General features: G+C 29.8%; 1 protein-coding gene across 1 annotated transcript in view; it reads right to left on the bottom strand.

Moving 5' to 3' along the window:
• LOC107444223 (protein amalgam-like) overlaps positions 1–19,950 on the bottom strand; it is a 70,070-nt gene that overhangs the window by 26,178 nt on the left and 23,942 nt on the right. The window contains exon 2 of the mRNA XM_071180000.2: positions 2,090–2,252. Within this exon, the coding sequence (XP_071036101.1) occupies positions 2,090–2,252 (163 nt within the window). The remainder of the gene's footprint in view (positions 1–2,089; positions 2,253–19,950) is intronic.

Genomic DNA, 19,950 nt, shown 5'->3' with positions numbered 1-19,950 from the left:
GGTTTGGATACAATAGACCTCTGGTCGATGTGCCCTGCTTCTTGGAGCTGCCTAACCTCTATGTTTAAGTCTATCCAACCCAAATTACTATTCTTACTTTCTATTGTTTCGTAAAAGTAATTTTATTTCTTCTTATGTTTGTCATATCTTACTGCGATGATAAATTTTATTCTTCCTAAGCAAAAGTAGTGGTTGGTGGCGGAAACTTTGCACCAAGTAATGTAGGTATTTGCATTCTACATGTTCTAGGTATTTCAAATTCAAGGTAGAACATTCTAGGTATTTGCAGCACCAGGAACTACCCTGGGATTTTGGTTTAATAGAAAACTGATTTGGCTTGAAATTACTGCCGCCATTTTAGGTGTTCAGATACACGAAAACTTTTTACTGCGTATGATTCTATTAAATCTGCTTCTATTTTTAATGTAAGATTAATTATTTGTAAAATTACGAGAGAATTTAAGTTCAGATATTATTACATTTTTTAAGATAAAGGTGTTTACATACTTTGAAAGGAAATACATTATTCTGGTGTTACGCTTTTCAATAAATCCCAATTATTAATATCAGCACTTCCATTGTAATTTAATGTAATCTATTAAATGCTTACACAGTAATATATTAATGCATCAAATATCTACACATTAATGTGTTTAAAGCATTAAATACATAAATATGAAATAAATGCATACCAATTCAAACTTTTTATTAAACTTAGTTATGGATAAATAATCTAATTTTGTTCCGTATTAGATTATTTAATTTAAAAATGGAGATCATCATTATAATATTAATATTATTAATGAAGTAATTAATTGATATACTTTGATTTGCTAAATCACCTAAAATCTCTATAAAGTACTGTTTTAATGCATATTTTACACGCAAGGCTGCACTATAAGAAATACAATGGGGTCACATGATATTCTGACCTTGCAATCCTTTTATGTTGTGTGTTCTGGCAGCGATGGAAATCTTCATGCACACGATGCGTTTTTTCATCTCCTGTAAGCATATATCCTCCATCACGCCTTTTGATTTGTGTTAACATCTATTTTTAATACCTTGCATCATTTGAGAAGAAAACTCTGCCTATTTGCCATTTTGTCTGTTTCTTCACTTTCACAAACCATAACAATTCCAAACAAATCACTTCGTACCTTTAGCCCAAGAATTATTATCCTGCCTAAGCTAAATTGTTAATACTAGCCCCGGCAACACTCTATATCGTTTAAGATAAGTCTCATTTAAGTGCTATATCAGCAGTTATAAATCTGAAAGTGCAGCTTGTAAGACGCGTAGTTTAAGTTCCATTTAATCTTATAGTGTAAACAAGAATAATTTTTTTTTTGTTCTTTAAATCTTTAACTATTGTTTAGTCAATATATACTGAAGCTAATAAGTTAATAATACTGGGGAACAAATGTTGTGCTGCATTCCTACAAATAATTGATCTTTCCTAATTCAGACGTGAGGATTTAAGATCTGGAATTAGTTTTGTTCCTAAAGCTACAGGCTCTTTTAACTGACATTTTAATCCAGAAACGACCTCTAGCCGCAAACGATATTTCCGATTATGCAATTTTAATCCTCATAATGTTCCCTAACTCCCATAGATTTTGATCGCAGCATTTATGCAACCCCCTTTTTACATATATCGTTTTGAATCTTGTAAATTTAATCAAAAAACGGACTGAAAATGTCATTAAAAAACTGTAGCTTCGAGAGGGAAACCAATTGCAGAAATGAAATTAGTGATTACGTATGTATCTAAGATTTGTTAAAAAACCTCATGCAAAAGGAAAAAAAAAAACTAATCAGTTAGTAGAAAAAAGTAATCAGTTAGTAGAAATTAGTTGCAATACTATAAAAATTGCTCTGGGATTTTTAAGAAGTTAAACATCTCCAATCATCAGGTGAAAACTACTATAATATATAAAATGTACAAAGTATGTAAAATCTGCAAGTATAGTGCTCTGTAACTTGCAATATTTAAACATTTTAAAACAGTGCTTTTTTTCTGCAGCTACATTTCTTTCTATTTTTGCAATGTTAAATAGGTACATAATGATATGAATATAAAACTTACCTTCCTGTGCTAACAGTGATGTCTCTTCCATTCGGAGCTTGCCATGTCAATCTTGTGGCTCCTATATTTGGTGGTGCAGCACAAGTAATAAAAAAATTGTCACCAGTGAAGAGTGCGTGGAAATGCCCAGCTGGTTCCAGCTTTAAATTTCTGTGATGAGAGCCTGAAAGATATTAAAAAATATTGTTCACACTAAAAACTGCAATAAGTATCATTTTGTACAATTTTTTAAATATTGTTGAAAGTAATTAGTAAACCAAACATGTATAAGCAGAATGTAAATTGACGATACGATAAAGATAAGATAGATAAGGATATGATATTTAAAAATAATGTTACGTTAATTATAAAATAAAAAAAATATTTTTCTCGTGAAAATTAAACATTTTGTCTGATAGTTTTACGTCATTATTTTTGAAGTTTGTTTTCCTAGTCACAAAATGAGAAAAAATCTTGCAATTATTTATTCAGATGCAAATATTTTTAAAATATTGGGAATACAAATTAGTTCAGTCCGTTTTTTTGTGGTCAAAAATGCATTTATTTTTGAACAAAATGATTGAACAGATTAATCAAAGTATTGTCCATTGCTGGATACTACCTTTCCCCACCTTTCAGGCAATTTTTGAATTTCATCTCGAAAAAATGTCTCGTCTTTTGAGGCGTTCAAAGTTAGGGGCCAATTTCCGATTTCTACGAATAAAGTGAATCAGTGACCTGCCAAATCATGGTGCATCCGTTGGAACAGCCAGTAATCGGAAGGAGCAATGTCCGTTTAATACAGTGGGTGCGGCAAACTATCCCACTTGAGATCTTCCAAATTTTTTTTACGGCTTTTGTGACATGAGGCCGACCGTTACCATGCAGAAGAAGAGCTTTGTCATCTCTTTGCTCGTATTACATTTTTCTCGTAATACACGACTCAAACGAATCAATTGTAGCCTATACCGATAGCAAGTAATGGAATCCTCAGGTTGTAGCAGCTCATAGTATACAACACACTTCACTATTCTTCTTTCACCATTCACCATTCTTGAAACGTCGAAACCATTCCCTACATGATTTATCAGATGGAGCATTGTCACCATAAACTTCTACAAGCATTCGATGTGCTTCAGCTGCACTTTTCCTCTAATCAAAGCAGAAACATAAAGCCTCCCGCAAATGCTGCTTAGTTGCAACACAATTTGACACATTCAACAAAGTAAAAAACAGGGTTTTTGTATGAAACTCAAAGCGATATAAACTGAATATTATTGATCGATGTCTAACCTCTCTGAAACCACCGAAACCAGCTGTCACTATGAAACATTCATAACAGCCAGAGCCATCTTTTGAAAACGGACCGAACTAATTTGTACACCCAATATATTGGTACATGTAATGTACATATATATTGGTAAATATTTTTTTTTTCAAAACTTAAATAGTCTATACAAATGTCTTATATTCTTATACTTGGTAAATTACATTAAAAGGAAACTTCTTACGTTGTATTGCCGGAGACTTTTGGGAGAAAAACATATTTTAGTTACTAGTTTACATACACTTATGCAGCTACCATGTATTTTAAACTAGTCAAGTTTAATGTTTGTTTGGTAAAAACTTACTGTACAAAAAAAAACATAATTATTTCATTACTCAAATGAAAATTAATAAACCCAACAACAAAATACGCTGAAGAATTAACTTGCATGCATGTATAAAACGACGTAGGGCTCTCAGAAGCACGCAGAAATGCCATGTCACAAAATGGCATGGACTCGACTCATATTTGAAGTTATGCACCTGTCACACCATGAATCCTGCAAGACAGTCAACTAAATCATTTGAATCCGATGTGATAAATATCTATTCTAAAGAGCACATTGCAAGGATTTCCCATTGCAAGAATTATGTATGATCAATAATAATCATGTTTTGCAAGATTTATAGTTCATGAAAGCGTCTAAACTCTGAGGAGTGCTTTTGGAGTTACTTGGTAGCAAGTCTCGATGTGTGGAACGTTGCATTATCGAGCAAAAATTGCCCAAGTCCGCCTCAATGCACAATGGATATTACTAAGTTGAAGAAGGTGATCAAGGTGATCAGATCATATGTTTTCCTACCAGTCACACTCCATTATTGTATCTAGACTCTTACAGAGCGTCATATTATGCCGAAAGATAGGAGACATCTGGAGCGTCCATCATGCCAAATCCAGAAGCTCTCTACCATTAAGGAATCTCTATCCATTCTAACACTCCGTGTTGAAAAACAGAATCCATGTAAATTCACAATGTTGTCTCCATACCCGTACAAGTCCATGCATTAGGAAACTAGGTTTCCTCGGAATAGACAGCGTGTTTTCAGCTGTCAACAAAGAACGTTTACAATGTTGATGTATCCAAGATAAGAGCGTAAAGCTTTGCTTCATTACGTCGGTAAGAGATCAGGAATACACCCTTGTCTTGGATTCCGGGTTTTTGGATTCATGAAATTTCCCAGTTCACTTGTATCAATACGTGAAAATCACACTTTCTACTCAATCTCGGATATGATAAACCAAATCTCCTCACTGAAACATGACGTTAAACCTCACTTAAATCTTGTTAACCTGCCATTGTAGCAGCAACAGCTGATCTAACAAATTCGCTAGTTTTTATATTATACGTTTTGCGATCGCATCACGTCTCTCTGATTGGTTGCATACCTCTGTCATTAGCATACACAAGCATATACGCTGTTTTCTGTCTGTTTTACTTCACAATTACTACACTGTTTTACTTCACAATTAACCCCACAAACTTGAAAATAAAATATCAATAGTTCTATAATTAGGGATTCATTAATTTTCTTAATATTAAACTTAATGAATCAATAGCAAACGGTACGATAAATTAATATAACTAAATTAATAAAACTTAAAACAAAACAAGAAAAAAATATTTTAATGAAATGTTTCTAATTTTGCATTTTTAAGAAAAACATTCTGCTAAAATTGTCATAATGCACGGTTCCGACATTACTGATTAAAAAAAAACATAATTGCGATTAATAAAAACAGAATATGCATTATTCAAACCATTTATTTGGTATTTTTTCCGTTCATGTGGCAACAATTTACAGGAAATTCCAGTTTTCAAAATTATAATTTTTACCACATATTTAGTAAAGTTATAAAACTAAAAAGTAAGTTTAATCAAAAAATGGTTTTTATGCCATAATCCAGGGAATCATGAGAAAACTAGCAAATTTTTTCACATATCATAAAAGCATATTTTGTTGTTAATTTTATCAAAATCATTACCAAAGCACCTCGGTAAAAATTAATGAGATTTCTGTTCCCATAGAAACAGAATCCCGGTACATTTTTCAGTTTTTAAGTAAGGTAAAATTTAAAACAGTTTTAAGTGTAGTGTCAGAAGAAACCTGTTCTGTTTGTGAATTTTTATTACTTAAGTCATTTAGATTCTATAGATAATTTAGCATTTGCTACTCTAAATATAGTATATATATATAATATGGAATGTTTCATACGAGTTTTTATATATGTAATAATAAACTTAAAATAAATTTCTCTTTTTAATTTTAAGACGTAGAAATAATTCTTTCATAAAGATCCATAAAAATTCAAGATGCCAATTAAAAGACTATTTTTTGAAGTTAATGGGTAAAATTTAATATAAAAATACTCATTTAAAAAAAATTCCGAAAATTCTTTATAGAATAAATGGCGTCATGTTTTTGAACAAATCAAGATCTCTAAATTTTCCCGTTTGATTAAGCTAAGGATATTCTTGCGAACAATTCCTTTTCAGAATCCCTGGTTAAATAACGGGAGCCGTTGAAAATGCGTGGCTTTTTCATAACATAATTGCGAACAAAATTGCTAACCAAACCCCAAGACTATGATAAGGGAAACCTAGCCCTTAAGAATTTATCATACGATGCTAAATAAAGCTTAAAAGAAACCAACTTGTGCCTTGCCTATAGCTTGTGTTTGACTTGTGTTTTCTTCAGTAAAGATCATTACACACTCTGAAATCTTATTCAAATGTTTATTTAAATTTGGACTATTTTTAAAAATAAGAAAAACATAATTATTTTTAAGAATTTCCTGACTATTTCTTCGACATTTTATATTATTATCCAAACCATAAAAGAAAAAATCGAGTTGGGCATCAATCGATTAATTCTAAAAAATAAAAATAAAAACCCTAAATTCTTAAATTATATAAGAATTCTTTTCTCACTGAAAACAACTGTAGCAGCTATAAAACTAGCTTATAGTAACATCCCTAGCTTATAAATTTTCTCTTGTGACACTAATAATATATTGCTGCAACAAACGCACTTTCACATTTATCAAACCTAGAAATAATTGCATTTGATTTAAAACTAGTTTCTAGAGCAACAGACAACTTATAAAAGAAGAACTTGAAAGAAAACAATTTCCCCGCATCAACTTTTACTTAAGAAGCGTATTTCAACCGTGGCGTTTGTGCTTCCATATTCAAAACGCCCCTTTTTCGCATTTGATCAATAGTTTTCGCCTTTACTCATGATCTTCTTCTCGGTGGTGGCTCTTCAGAAATTGCAAAACAATGAACGAGAAAGATTGATGATCACGTGTCATTTCATTCCGAGGGATATGAGCTCAGTTCAAGGGAATATGTTTGAAAGCGTCACAAATGATAAGGAATAGTTTCTTGCATTGTGAATAATCCGCATAAATGGAATTTGAAGCATGTTTACTTATTTTGTGTATGGTGAGTAAATAAATAAATTTCGATTTGAAGAACATAGGAAATTAAAGAAAGGCAACAACAAGTCAAAATTGTGTTAAAATTAATACTTATCTTTTTATCTTCTTCAGTCAATAATGAAATATTTTAAACTGCTCACTTAATCCACTTGCTACACATTTTTTTATTAGTAATAATATTTGATAAGCCGAATCAATGTAATATAATATAATATATAATGTTATATGTATAAATATACACCGAAGAGCCATTACACTATGACCACCCTGCTAATAACATGTGGGACCACCTTCAGCCCTCAAAACTGCTAGCACCCGCCGTGGCATTGATTCCACAAGCTGCTGATGGGTGGTCTGAGGTATCTGGTACCAAGCGCTCACCAACTGGTCTCGCAATTCCCTCACATTGCGAGGGGGGAGCGTGGCAGCACGAATTTGGTTTTCTAAGTAGGACCACAAATGCTCTATTGGATTAAGGTCAGGTGAATTTGGGGGCCAAGAAATGACTTGAAAGTCATTGGAATGTTCCTCGAACCAATCCATGACGATTCGATCCTTATGACATGGTGCATTATCCTGTTGGTAAACACCATCTCACGCAGGAAAAATTGTTGCCATGAATGGGTGAACTTGATCTGTAACTATGTTCAAGTAACTTACAGACGTCAGGGACTGTTCCACGAGGATTATGGGTCCTAATGTGCCCCATGAAAGCATTGTTCCTGGCCGAGAAACCATGAAAACCTGGGTGAGCCCATTGCTATAGATGGATCATAATGTAATGGCTCTTCGGTGTATATATATATCATATTATATACTATATATTATATTACAGTCAAAACTATTTGCAGTTGCATCATGAAAAAGCTACATAAAATTGCGTTGTCCCGCTCCTTATTCAAGTAATCTGGATAGGTGGCAACGAATTTTTTAGCGTAATCGAACGTCATCCAAAAGAGAAACGAAGTTAGCCATCTCGATTCGTTTTAACAGTTAAAACCATACAGATAGGGAATTTTTTGGGATTTTCCTAACGAATATATTACCCATTAACTGCAGAAAATTATCTTTTATTTGGAGAATTGACTTCTTTTTATGGCCTTTCATCGAAGAACGATCTCTACGTCATCAACATATATATATATATATATATATATATATATATATATAAACGCTGCTGAACAATTGATAAGAAATAATGATGATAAAGCAATAATAACATCCACAAAATTGAAAGAAAGGGAAATTCGAAAAGTAGCATAAGTGCTAAATATAGTAACACGCGTTCGAGCATTGTTGTTCAAAATCAAAGTTTAACAGGAAATAATCGATGATCGAACTTGCAATTTCCGATATGTCTTCCCGACGTCATTAAGATGATTTTTTGCGGGGTTTTATTATCGGCAAGATTTAATAAAACCGAAAAATAACAGATGTTGTCAAAGACTTCGACGTAGGCCACAGAGTTGTTTTATGGCTTTGGAAATTATTTCAAACAACTGGAATGTGTAGCAGACGTCATGGAGGAGTTCGTGTTCCATGTACGACGCCTGCGAAAGTTAGGTACATAGTGCTATCCACAAAAAATAACTAGCGCAGTCCATTCAGGTTGCTAATCAGTTTTAAGTTGCTTCTGAAAAGCGAATTCCCCGGAAACTATACGGCACTTACAAGCAAGAGGACCATCTGCCCGTCGATCTATTGTTGTGTACACATTGTGTTGTATCCAGATGTCACCATAGCGTACGTTCGCTATTTTATACTTTCGCCATGGTATCTTCAGCATCGCAGTTGAAACGAAGAGGACAGGACTTGTGTACTATTCTCAAATGAGAGTAGATTCATTCTCTCATGTGATTGTTGACGCCAAATGATCTGGCGAAAGATTGGTACTGTTTATATTCGAGCAAATATACAGGAAAGGTATTGATGCATTGTTATGGCACAGGCTGGCATTATGAGCAATGGCTATATTATGTGCTTCCAACTGGGACTATGACTGGCCAACGCTACATTAATGATATTCTGCTGCCTCATGTTCGCTTGTTCCATGGTACTGTAGGTGATAAAGTTTATTTATGGGCAATTGCGCAACATGTAATTGAACAGTGTGTACAGAGCAAAGATATTTAACGCCTCGTTAGACAAGCACGTTCTCCAGATATGAATCCCAATGGTAATGTGTGGGAGGCTTTGGAGAGGAGTGTTGCGGGTCGAGAATGTCCTGCAACCAACAAGGACACCCTCACGTGCACTAAGAGAGGAATGGGACAAATTGCCCTAACTGTTTCTGAATACTTTCGTTCAAAAGCATTTAGAAGCATGCCATGACGTTCAAAACATGCCACGACGTCTGGAAACCAGCATTATCCTCCATGGTGGTCATATCGCCTACTTACATCTTACTCTAGAATGCTTACAATTGGTATTTGACTTTTTTCGTTTTCACATTTTCAGCAGAAAACGATACTATTGCGTTCTTTGAACACATTTCAAACTTTCTGGGATTCGAAGTTCAGTAAATTATCTCTTTTTTAATATCATAACATTCTGGCATTCTCTTATTTCACTTGGTATTTAACCATGCTGAATTTTTTATGAGCTATGCAGTCGTTCGTGGTCAGTCCTTAGCAATAGTCCAGCAGTGTATATCATCTAGTTGTAAGTGTCTTGAAAGCTATCAATAAACTTATACATTTTGAATGTTACTCTCTAACAGTGAACAGTTTAAGGCTTAAATCACCCGAATGCTACCTCTTTGCTATAAGCATTCCTAAATATAACCCGATAGGCAAACTAACCATCGAGCCTGACACATTCGTAAATTTAATTCCGATTTGCTTTAAACAATGTTGAAACAGGCCTTATGCAACAATTACATTTCTGAACAATTGCATAAAGCTGGATATTAGCATTTCACAATATTGTAAATTGTAAATCAAAATCATTCGACAGAGCAGCATATGTAGTTTAATTCTTTAGATTTCAATAAAATCATACCGGAAAGAGTTAAAAATATGGTGAACTATCTTGAACTAAATTCATTTGTCTTAGACATTTAATTTTACTTAATGGCAAATACCAACTTATTTGAAAATGATTAATTAAACTTTAGTTTTAGAAATTTTATGACAACTTTGTTTTACGAAATAAAGGGTTTTATTAAACTTTGCTTTACAAACAATAAAATTTAATTTTATGTATTTTATTTTGGTTAATTTATTCTTAGCTTCTTCTTAGCAACTCAGTCATAGGATGACAAGCTTCCCGAATAGCAAAGTGCGATATCGTCCGAAAAGCAGATTTTGTTCCATGCATAGAGATTGTTGTTCTCAAAATGAGGTTACTGCAGCAGATTTTGCGTTACCCAGGAAGCATTACCAGAAGGCCTCCTTCGTTGTACTTCTAAATTCCTGAAATGAATCATCTGAAGATTTAAAGTTATATACCATCTGGTCTAAGCTTTGTTACGTCTTGTTTTCCAAAAGAACGGGTTCTTGAACACCAAACTTACAATTATTCAAGATAACGTAAGCTCTTCAATATTAGCGCAAATTAATTAATCAAATTAATCATAATCTTTCAAAGACCTTTACAAGCATTCACTATAGTTTCGTAATATAATCTAAATTTGAATAGTTTGCCAAAAATAAGGTTATTTTAGGACAAATGTTTACTTGTTAATAGCTGAATTTCAAATTTAGATCTTTTTCATCATCATGCGAATCGATTCAAAGTAAATTTTAAATTATCTTAAACCAAAAGTACAGACATTAATAAAGTTTGCGATCTGCAGATGTTCTGTTTACAATAAAATATTATTTCCCTCATTGAATAAAGCGAGATTTTTTAGCATATCTTTTATTTTATTTTAATGTACAGTGCTGAAGACTAAGCCTACAAAGAAAAATAAGAACAATTTAAAGTATTCCACCTTTCCCAGCTACGATTTCTTGTAACAGTCATTGTTGCTTATTTAAACTGGTCAAGTCAATAAGCTAGATTTGCTCCATATGTCCGAATATGTCCGTGATATCAAAAACATGTGGTGTGGTATTAGAGATATAATTAGCCCTATAATTCAAAGCCTCAACACCATTTCTTTAAAATTTTCTGATCTGACTACAAAATAAAGAGACCTAATTTAAACATTCTTATAGAGAAAAGCGAAAAAAAAGGAACTACTAGAAAGTTTTTTTTTTTAAAGAAAACTCCACTTTACATAAAAAGGGAAAAAAAAATTTCTCACAATTCTTCGTTAACCACTACATATTATGAAAGGAAATAAATAAATATGCAAATAAGACGAATTTCTTTCGCGAATTTTTGTTATCAAAGCTGGTTTGATATACAAACTGGTCTACATTTTAAACAGATTGCCCCGACTACCAGTAAAATCCGCGCAAAGACGTTTTGTAGCAGGAGGTGATGCCCCAAGCCAATGTTGGAGGGGTGAGCTTACTTTTTTTTTTACGGGATTATTTTTTGCAGGTTTACTTTTTAAAGTACCTCGTTGAGATCTTTTGTTGTAGGAGGTGATGTCAAGTCAACGTTGGAGGGACGAGTTTGCTTTTTACTTTTGCAGGTTTACTTTTAAAATAGTCTGCTCCAACTATCAGTAAGGAGCCGTGCGGAGAACTTTTGTTGTAGGAGGTGTTGCCCAAGCCAACGTTGGAAGGGTGAGTTTAATCCATGGTACCCATGAGTTTCGTACGATTGAATAGGTTTTTAGAAAATATTTCAAACAGATATTTTTCGACTTTTGATTCTATTTGTATACCTCGAAGTACATATTTGTTTCCATACTTGTTGAATATCTTGAATATTCCATCATTAACATGCTTGCCGTTTACATATCTTACAATTCTTCGTGTGACCCGTAGAAAATATTTAAATTTTTAGTTGTAATTCTTAGCTGTGAAATTTTTTTAATTTATTAAAATATTTAAAAAATAAAATAAACGTAAATATAAAATTAAGCCTAAATTTTATAATGGCATTGAAAGAGGGCTTTTTTTAAAACATTGATAAGCTATTGTTTATTGTTTATTCTTATCTCGACCAGCCCTATTCAAGGGCGCACGAGAGTAGAACATGCATTCTACAGACAAATCATACATTAAACATACATAAAACACATAAAATTACAACAAGAATAATGGCTTATACAGAGAATAGAAAATGAAACTGAAAACAACGTCAAAAAAATTTTAAGGTAAGAAAAAAAAATTTTCGCAACTGGAAAGCATTCAAACATTTAAGAAAACAAAAGGGAAATTTAGAAAAGAAAAGAAAAATTCTAGACTATAATAGAATCTAATTTAAATGTCAAGATTTACAGCGTAAATCTTGATATTTAAATTTTAAGTTTCATTTATGAAAAATTATAACTATAATTCCTAAGAAAGAATATTTTGAAAATCATTAATTGATATTGTAAATCCCATTTACATACTTCAGAACTCAAATTTTTACATTTTGAGTTGTAGATTAATTAGTTCAGAATTAAAACTATTATTTCTAAAAGAGAATTTATTTTTATTCCTGATCGAATAAATCTTCTACTTAAGAACTAAGTTTTTTAAATTTTTAGAGGGTGATTCTCAAAGAAAAGAAAACATTTTTTATTACTTGAATTATCTTAGAATTCTCAATTATTTTACAAATAAAAGTTAGGAGTTGTAGTATTTACAATTATAAAATTATTCACTAAATATCAATTATTTTAATTATTTTTTTCAAAAACGTGTAGTTTAAGAAAAATACGTTTTTATTTGTCCCAAATCTTGAATTTTATTTTTATTTTTAACATTTGAGGCACTAAATTTTGATTTTATATTGTACAAAATTATAAATTTAAAATTTTAAATAAACACAAATTTCTGAAATTTTTATTAGATATAATTTTACATTTAGCATATAAGTTGTTTAAATATTTCAAAATTAACTATTAAAAAATTGGAATTCGAAAAATTTACAAGAAATAGAAAAATTTCTTTTAATAATCTCTAAATCATTTTAGAATCCTGATTACTGCTTACTAGAAGCAAATAAGAGCTGCAGCAATTAATGACCAAAAAATAATGAATGAACTATTTAAAAAAAATATTAATTGTTCAAAATATTATTTGCCATAACTTTTCAGTTTTTATTTACTTAATTTTTCACTTAGAGTTCAGATTGAGTTTTATTTCTGGAAAATATTTTTTTCAATCTATTCAATCTTGATTCAATCTATGCTCCATGACAAAACCTTTCCTATTTACACATGATGAGATAAGAAGAATTGGTGATTTTATTTATTTTTAGATGGACTAATACCAATATTCGAAAAACCGTAAAAGTTGTAGCGATTTCTAAAATTCCTAAATTTTTCATTAATTTAATAAAAAAATTAAATTTTTTATTTCTTCTCAAATAACTTAAGTTTCATTGGTGCATTATCTTTTAGGCTTATATTTTTTATGTTATTTTCAGTTTCGTAGTCATAAAGGGGCAAAATTATAACTTGTGAAACTTGTATAACTTTTATAACTTGTAAAAAAATGATTCTATTTTGTATTAAATTGGTAACTATTTTTATTATTAGCATAATTCATCTATACATATGATTAAACTTTAACCAGAAGAGATTTCTGATTTTTAAAGGCGAAGCGAAAAAAAAAATTATGTTCGTATAATAATTTTAGAAATCTGAATACTGTTTTTAGAATCAAATATGAGCCGTGCTAATCTATTTTCAAAATTATTAAAATAATTTATTTCGAAACTTCCTGAAACTTTATTTCTTTTAATTTCAGAATTTTTATTTAGTTCTAAATTTTGAATTCATATTGGTACAAAATTATAAATTATGTTTCCGAAAAAGAACTTTTTTTAAAATACTGATTCGATATATATGCTCCATCATTAGCATGCTTCCTGTTTGCATATCCTAAAACTCAGTTTTATACAACCCGAAGGGAAAATCGAAACTTCGAGTTGGAAAGGTTCGCAACGAAAAAAACTTTCTTTTATGTTCGTTGAATCATTTTAAAATTCCGAATACTGCTTTCATTTTTTCACGCTGAAGTGCACCTCAAATTCAAAAACCAAACACAATCTTTACATATCATTACTGAATTCAAACTTTTTCAACCCTCTTCCCCCTAGATTCGTAAGTCAAGCCTTTATTTTAACTTTTCTTTTTTTCTTGAGTTCTTGGAGTAAGGAAAGTAAAGACTAAAGTTAAAATTGAGAAGGGTGGTTCAAAATAAGAAATAAAGAATTTCTATCCTACTTTGGTGCTCTGTGAAGCAAAGAATTTTTTTTCTTTTAAAGGAAAAGCCTAAGTTCTCTTTGAGGGAGCTCATTTGTTATTCCCACTCAAAACATATAGGAAATTTCTTTGGCACACATTTTGCAACACATTTCTTGTAAAATCAGCTATTTATATTCAATTTTTTTTTAACAATTATCCTTTATTGGAAAAGAAAACAATAACCAAAGAAAATACATCTAATCAATTTGATTATTTCTCTGGTCTTTAAGTTTTACGCTCTGTTTAGTAAAGAATACTCGACCTAAATGCGATTTGATATGCTTCTTAAATAAGTAAATACATGAAATTTGATTAACTTATAGATTTTATGGGGCCAATTTTGTTACGAAAGTAATTTATTTTATATTTTTTATAAGTCGCCATAACAAATATTCAATTATTTAAGATTGAAAAATTAGTTTTTCGTTTACAGTGATGACTAAACAATATAAATAGTGCAATAAAAATATAATTTTAAAAAAGCATGTGTATCTCTCTCTCTCTGTATATATATATATATATATATATATATATATATATATATATATATATATATATATATATATACCCTTGTGCAAATTAATTGAAACAAACTCAATAAATTCAGAAAATTAAGAGAAAATGCTATTTTACTTAAATTTATACAAACTCAAAATTTGTTAGTACATAATATGATCTCCACAACACTTCATTAACATTTGGACACGATTCGGCATGGATTCCACTAATTTTTTACAGTTATTTATAATATTTGTGTCCTTGTACCACACATGATTTAACGCCGTGATTAGCTTCTTTATAGTTGTACAGTCCATATTTAATAGGTGATTCTTGCATATGGCCCAGAGATTCTCAATTGGGTTGATATCCGGAGAGTTCCCTGGCCATTCCAATGTCTCAATTTGATTCTCAGACATGATTTTCTTGACAGTTTTGGACGTATGGCAAAGAGCTAAATCCTGTTGAAAAATCCTTGTTCCATCAGGGTATCGTTTCTTCAACTCTGGAACAACTTTTTTACCCAGAATAGTAATGTACTGCTCAGAACGCATCATACCGTCAATAGGCTGCAAAGGTCCAACCCCATTGTAACCGAAACAACCCCAAAACATCTTCTTTATAAAACACGAAGAAAAAAAAGTTTGTTTCAATTAATTTGCACAAGGGTGTGTATATATATATATATATATATATATATATATATATATATATATATATATATATATATATATATATATATATATATATATATATATATATATATATATATATATATATATATATATATATATATATATATATATATATATATATATATATATATTACATATATATATATATTAAGAAAGTTGATTCAAAAGTAGAAATAAAGAATTTCTGTGCTACTTTGGTGCTCTATAGAGCAACATATATTTTTTTTCTTTTTAAGGAAAAGAGTGAGAGACTCGATATGAGTGAGCTCATTTGCTATTCCCACTTAGAATGTGTAAAAAAACTTTTTTAGGACACAATTTCAGCACATTTTATGTACAATCAGCTATTTATATTAAATTTTTTTTTAAAAAATCTTTTATTGGGAAAGAAAACAATAACCAAGTAAAAGAGATATAATAAATTTGATTATTTCTATTTCTTTGGTTTCTATTTTCTTTGGTCCGCAAGTTTTACGCGTGGTTTAGAAAAACAAAAATCGACATGCTTCTTAAATCAGTAAATACATGTAAATACATATTAGGTTAACTTGCAGACTTTATATGGCCAATTTCGTTAACAAAGCAATTTATTTCATATTTTTTATGCGTGGCCACAGCAACCATTTAATTTTGAAAAATTAGTTTCTAGTTCACAGTGGTCACCAAACAATAAAAATAGTGCAATATAAAGAATAAACAAATATAATTTTTAAAAAAATTAAAAAGCGTTTATAATTGCTGGATGGCTTACTCGATGATTCTGAAAATTCGATGATTTTTTATGTGACTGAAATTTGTTGCTTCATGATAATTTTTTTCCGACATTTTATTTTCGACATGAGCACTCTGATAGAGTATTTTATATTTCCTTTCTTGTTGCTTTGATGACCCACCTGCATTTTTTTCTACTCTAGTCTTATGGGAGAGAAATCACAGAAATCTTCTTAATTTTCATTATAACTTGAGTAAATTGTAAGTTCAATAATCAAACTTTTTCATCTTTTTTTTCTGTTTCAAAAGAGAGGTTGCGTTTCCACATTTTTCTTTCTTTCGTCCTTTTTTTCTTATTATGTAAAAATTTTATTTTAAAATTTATTCTACAACCCCAAGATAAATATTGCTGTATGATCTTATTTGAAGAAAACACCAGTCATTTCTACACAGGAGGAACAAGTTGGTTTCTTTTAAGTTTTATAGTTTTATAGTTTCTTTTAAGTTCTTCAAATTTTTATGGACTAGCTTTCTCTTATCGTGGTCATAGGCTAGCAGTTACATTATGAAAAACCACTCATTTTCGATGACTCACCATCCTTAACGAGAGATTCTAACAGGGAATTGGGTGCAAGAATATCCTCAACTTAATTAAACGTCAACTTCGAAATTTAGAGATCTTGATTGTTCAGAAACATGTGTTGTTCGAAGCATGTTGTCAATTTCATGTTGTTGATTTGTTCAAAAACAATCCGTACATATATATATATATATATATATATATATATATATATATATATATATATATATATATATATATATATATATATATATATATATATATATATATATATATATATATATATATATATATATATACATATATATATATATATATATATATATATATATATATGTGTGCTTTCTGATATTGTATTAATACAGCCAAAGCAAAATATATTAATACAATAGTATAAGGAGCATCCAAAAAAATTTTTTCACAAAAATTGCAACAAATAAAATAGAACACAATAAGTAAAAATAACATGCAAAAACAGAAAATGAAATAAAAGAAAAAGAAAAAACAGTATAAAACATAGATTATAAAGCGAGTAGCGAAATCAGATGTACTTACATGGACGGAAAATTTTTTAAGAATGATTTAAAAATGTTTTCGCAACAAGATTGCCAGATTACAAAATATGAAAAAAAAAACGCAAATTGAAAAAAAAACGCAAACGCAGATTACAAAATATGAAAAAAACTAGAGGGTTTTAAAGTGCCGTTCTTACTGCACTGTTGAAGTGATTTGTTATTCTGTGCATTGATTTGCTAGTTACCAAGGATGGGCCCGAAATGGATGTGCGCAAGGTAATATTATACTGGATAATTTTAAGAAAGCTGACCATAAATAGTTTTAGAAAATAGATGTTTATTTAAGAAAAAATATGAAATTGAAAAGAGAAACATAAATTGCCTGTTTTGCAGATAATTTTGGCAAATCCGTGGCTAAAATTATTTGCAAAACAGGCAATTTATGCTTCTCTTTTCAATTTAATTTTTTTTTCTTAAATAAACATCTATTTTCTAAAACTATTTATGGTAAACCTCTTTTAAATTATCCAGTATAATATTACCTTGCGCACATCCATTTCGGGCCCATCCTTGGTAACTAACGAATCAATGCACAGAATGACAAATCACTTCCGCAGTGCAGTAAGAACGGCACTTTAAAACCCTCTAGTTACACTCAATATGCGCTTTTGTTTTCATATTTTGTAATCTGGCAATCTTGTTGAGAAAACATTTTTAAATCATTCTTAAAAAATTTTCCGTCCATGTAAGTACATCTGATTTCGCTACTCGCTTTATGGTCTATGTATTATACTGTTTTTCCTTTTCATTTTATTTCATTTTCTGTTTTTATATGTTATTTTTACTTATAGTGTTCTATTTTATTTGTTGTAATTTTTGTAAAATTTTTTTTTTTGAGTGATCCTGACACTATTGCATTAATATATTTTGCTTTGGCTGTATTAATACAATATCAGAAAGCACTCTTTTTTGAGTATATAATCCTGTGAGCTGATGAAAAAATTATATCTTTTTCTTCTGGTTTCTTTTTAAAATAAAACTTCATCCTTTTTTTTTTTTTAAACTGTTGTTTGTTATTTTTTTACCTATTATTTCCCCCCCCTTTTCATATGTCTATAATTTTTCTTTGTTTGATCTTCATCTTTAACTTATATATATATATATATATATATATATATATATATATATATATATATATATATATATATATATATATATATATATATATATATATATATATATATATATATATATTAAAAAACTGGAAAACAAAAAAAAGTAAGGGGTATAATCTTTTCATCGGCTCACACGATGATATCTGAAAAAGGAGTTCTGTCTAATATTATATCTATATAGCCAAAGGAAAATATATCAATATAGTAGTGCTAGGAGTACATAAAAATATTTACACAAAATAGAACATTTCAAGTTGGAGATAGATTAGGCAGAAAACAGAAAATAAAATTTAAAGAAAAAAACAGAACAAAACATGAAACGAAATCTATAAAGCGAGTAGCGAATTCAAGTAAACTTACATGTACCGGAATCTTTCAAGAATGATTTAAAATATTTGCGTAATAAGATTGCCAATTTACAAAACATGAAAACAGAGGTGCAAATGGAGCTAAAAGCGTAAATAGATGGATTTTGTTTTATAGAGCGTTCTTACTGTGGTACAGAAGTGCTTTTGATTTGCTAGTTACTAAGGTTATGCCTGAAACTGGATGTGAGCAGAGTAATAATATAATGCTGGGAAATTTAAAGAAGTTTATAGTTTAAAAGATTGATATTTAATTATATACAATTTTAATGATTTTGGAAAATTAGCATTTATTTTTAGAAAAAAACACCGAGAGGGAGGGAAACATGATTTGCCCACTTTGCACAGTTTTTTAGCCACGGATTTGCCCGAATCGGATTTGTACATGGTAAAAATATAAATTAACAAAGAAGTTTTTGGTAAACTAATCAATAATAACAACCAACTAACTCAATGATTTTACATAGAATTTAATTACTTTAGTTGGGTATCCAATGTTTTTTTTTTTTAAATCATATTTTAAAAGATTTTGTCTATTTGTTTTTTGGATAAATAAACATTACTACAGATTATTTTAATTCTATTCATCTGATTAAAAATGGTATTTAAATAGATGTTTTTAGATGTTCCAAGTAATTAGTTCATTTATATTAAAATTAAAACCATTAATTTCATCGTATGAATCAGTAAAGCAAATATGTTTTCTTTTTTAATACCCAAATGCAAAATATTAAAACTATTATTATCATTATGATTAGGAAGAAGGATTAATTCATCGCGGTAAATATAATTCAATAAAAATTGCATAATCTTGAAATTTAAAGATAATTAAATCATGAATAAATCTAAAAACAAATTTTATATTAAGAGTATAATTTTTTTCATAATAGTTTAAAAATAAGTTAGCTAAGAGAGATGAAAAATTAGATTATTTTGTAACTCTTTGAATAAAAATATCTTTTCCATTGAAATGATAATTATTAAAAATTTATTATGAAATTAATTACGATAAAATTAATTAGAGTTTCCTAATAATCAAAATCACAATAAGGGTAGTTTTAAAACCAAAGTAATAACTCAAAAGAACATCTAATATCTTCTGCACTAATTAAATAGTATATTCGAGGTCACCCCTAGAACAATTAATATCGAACCATTCACCTAACCAGAGCAAAATCCAATCATTAGATCAAAAGTTATTCAGCATGGTCCGGTTTTATTATTATTATTTTTTTTTTGGATCTCCGTGCAATGATTAGCATAAATATTTTTATA

Source organism: Parasteatoda tepidariorum, chromosome 1 (genome assembly GCF_982258835.1).
Source record: "Parasteatoda tepidariorum strain Cologne lab strain chromosome 1, Ptep-v5.0, whole genome shotgun sequence".
Lineage (NCBI taxonomy): Eukaryota > Metazoa > Arthropoda > Arachnida > Araneae > Theridiidae > Parasteatoda > Parasteatoda tepidariorum.
The sequence above is the reverse complement of the archived record's forward strand: the minus strand, read 5'-3'. Positions and strand labels throughout refer to the sequence as shown.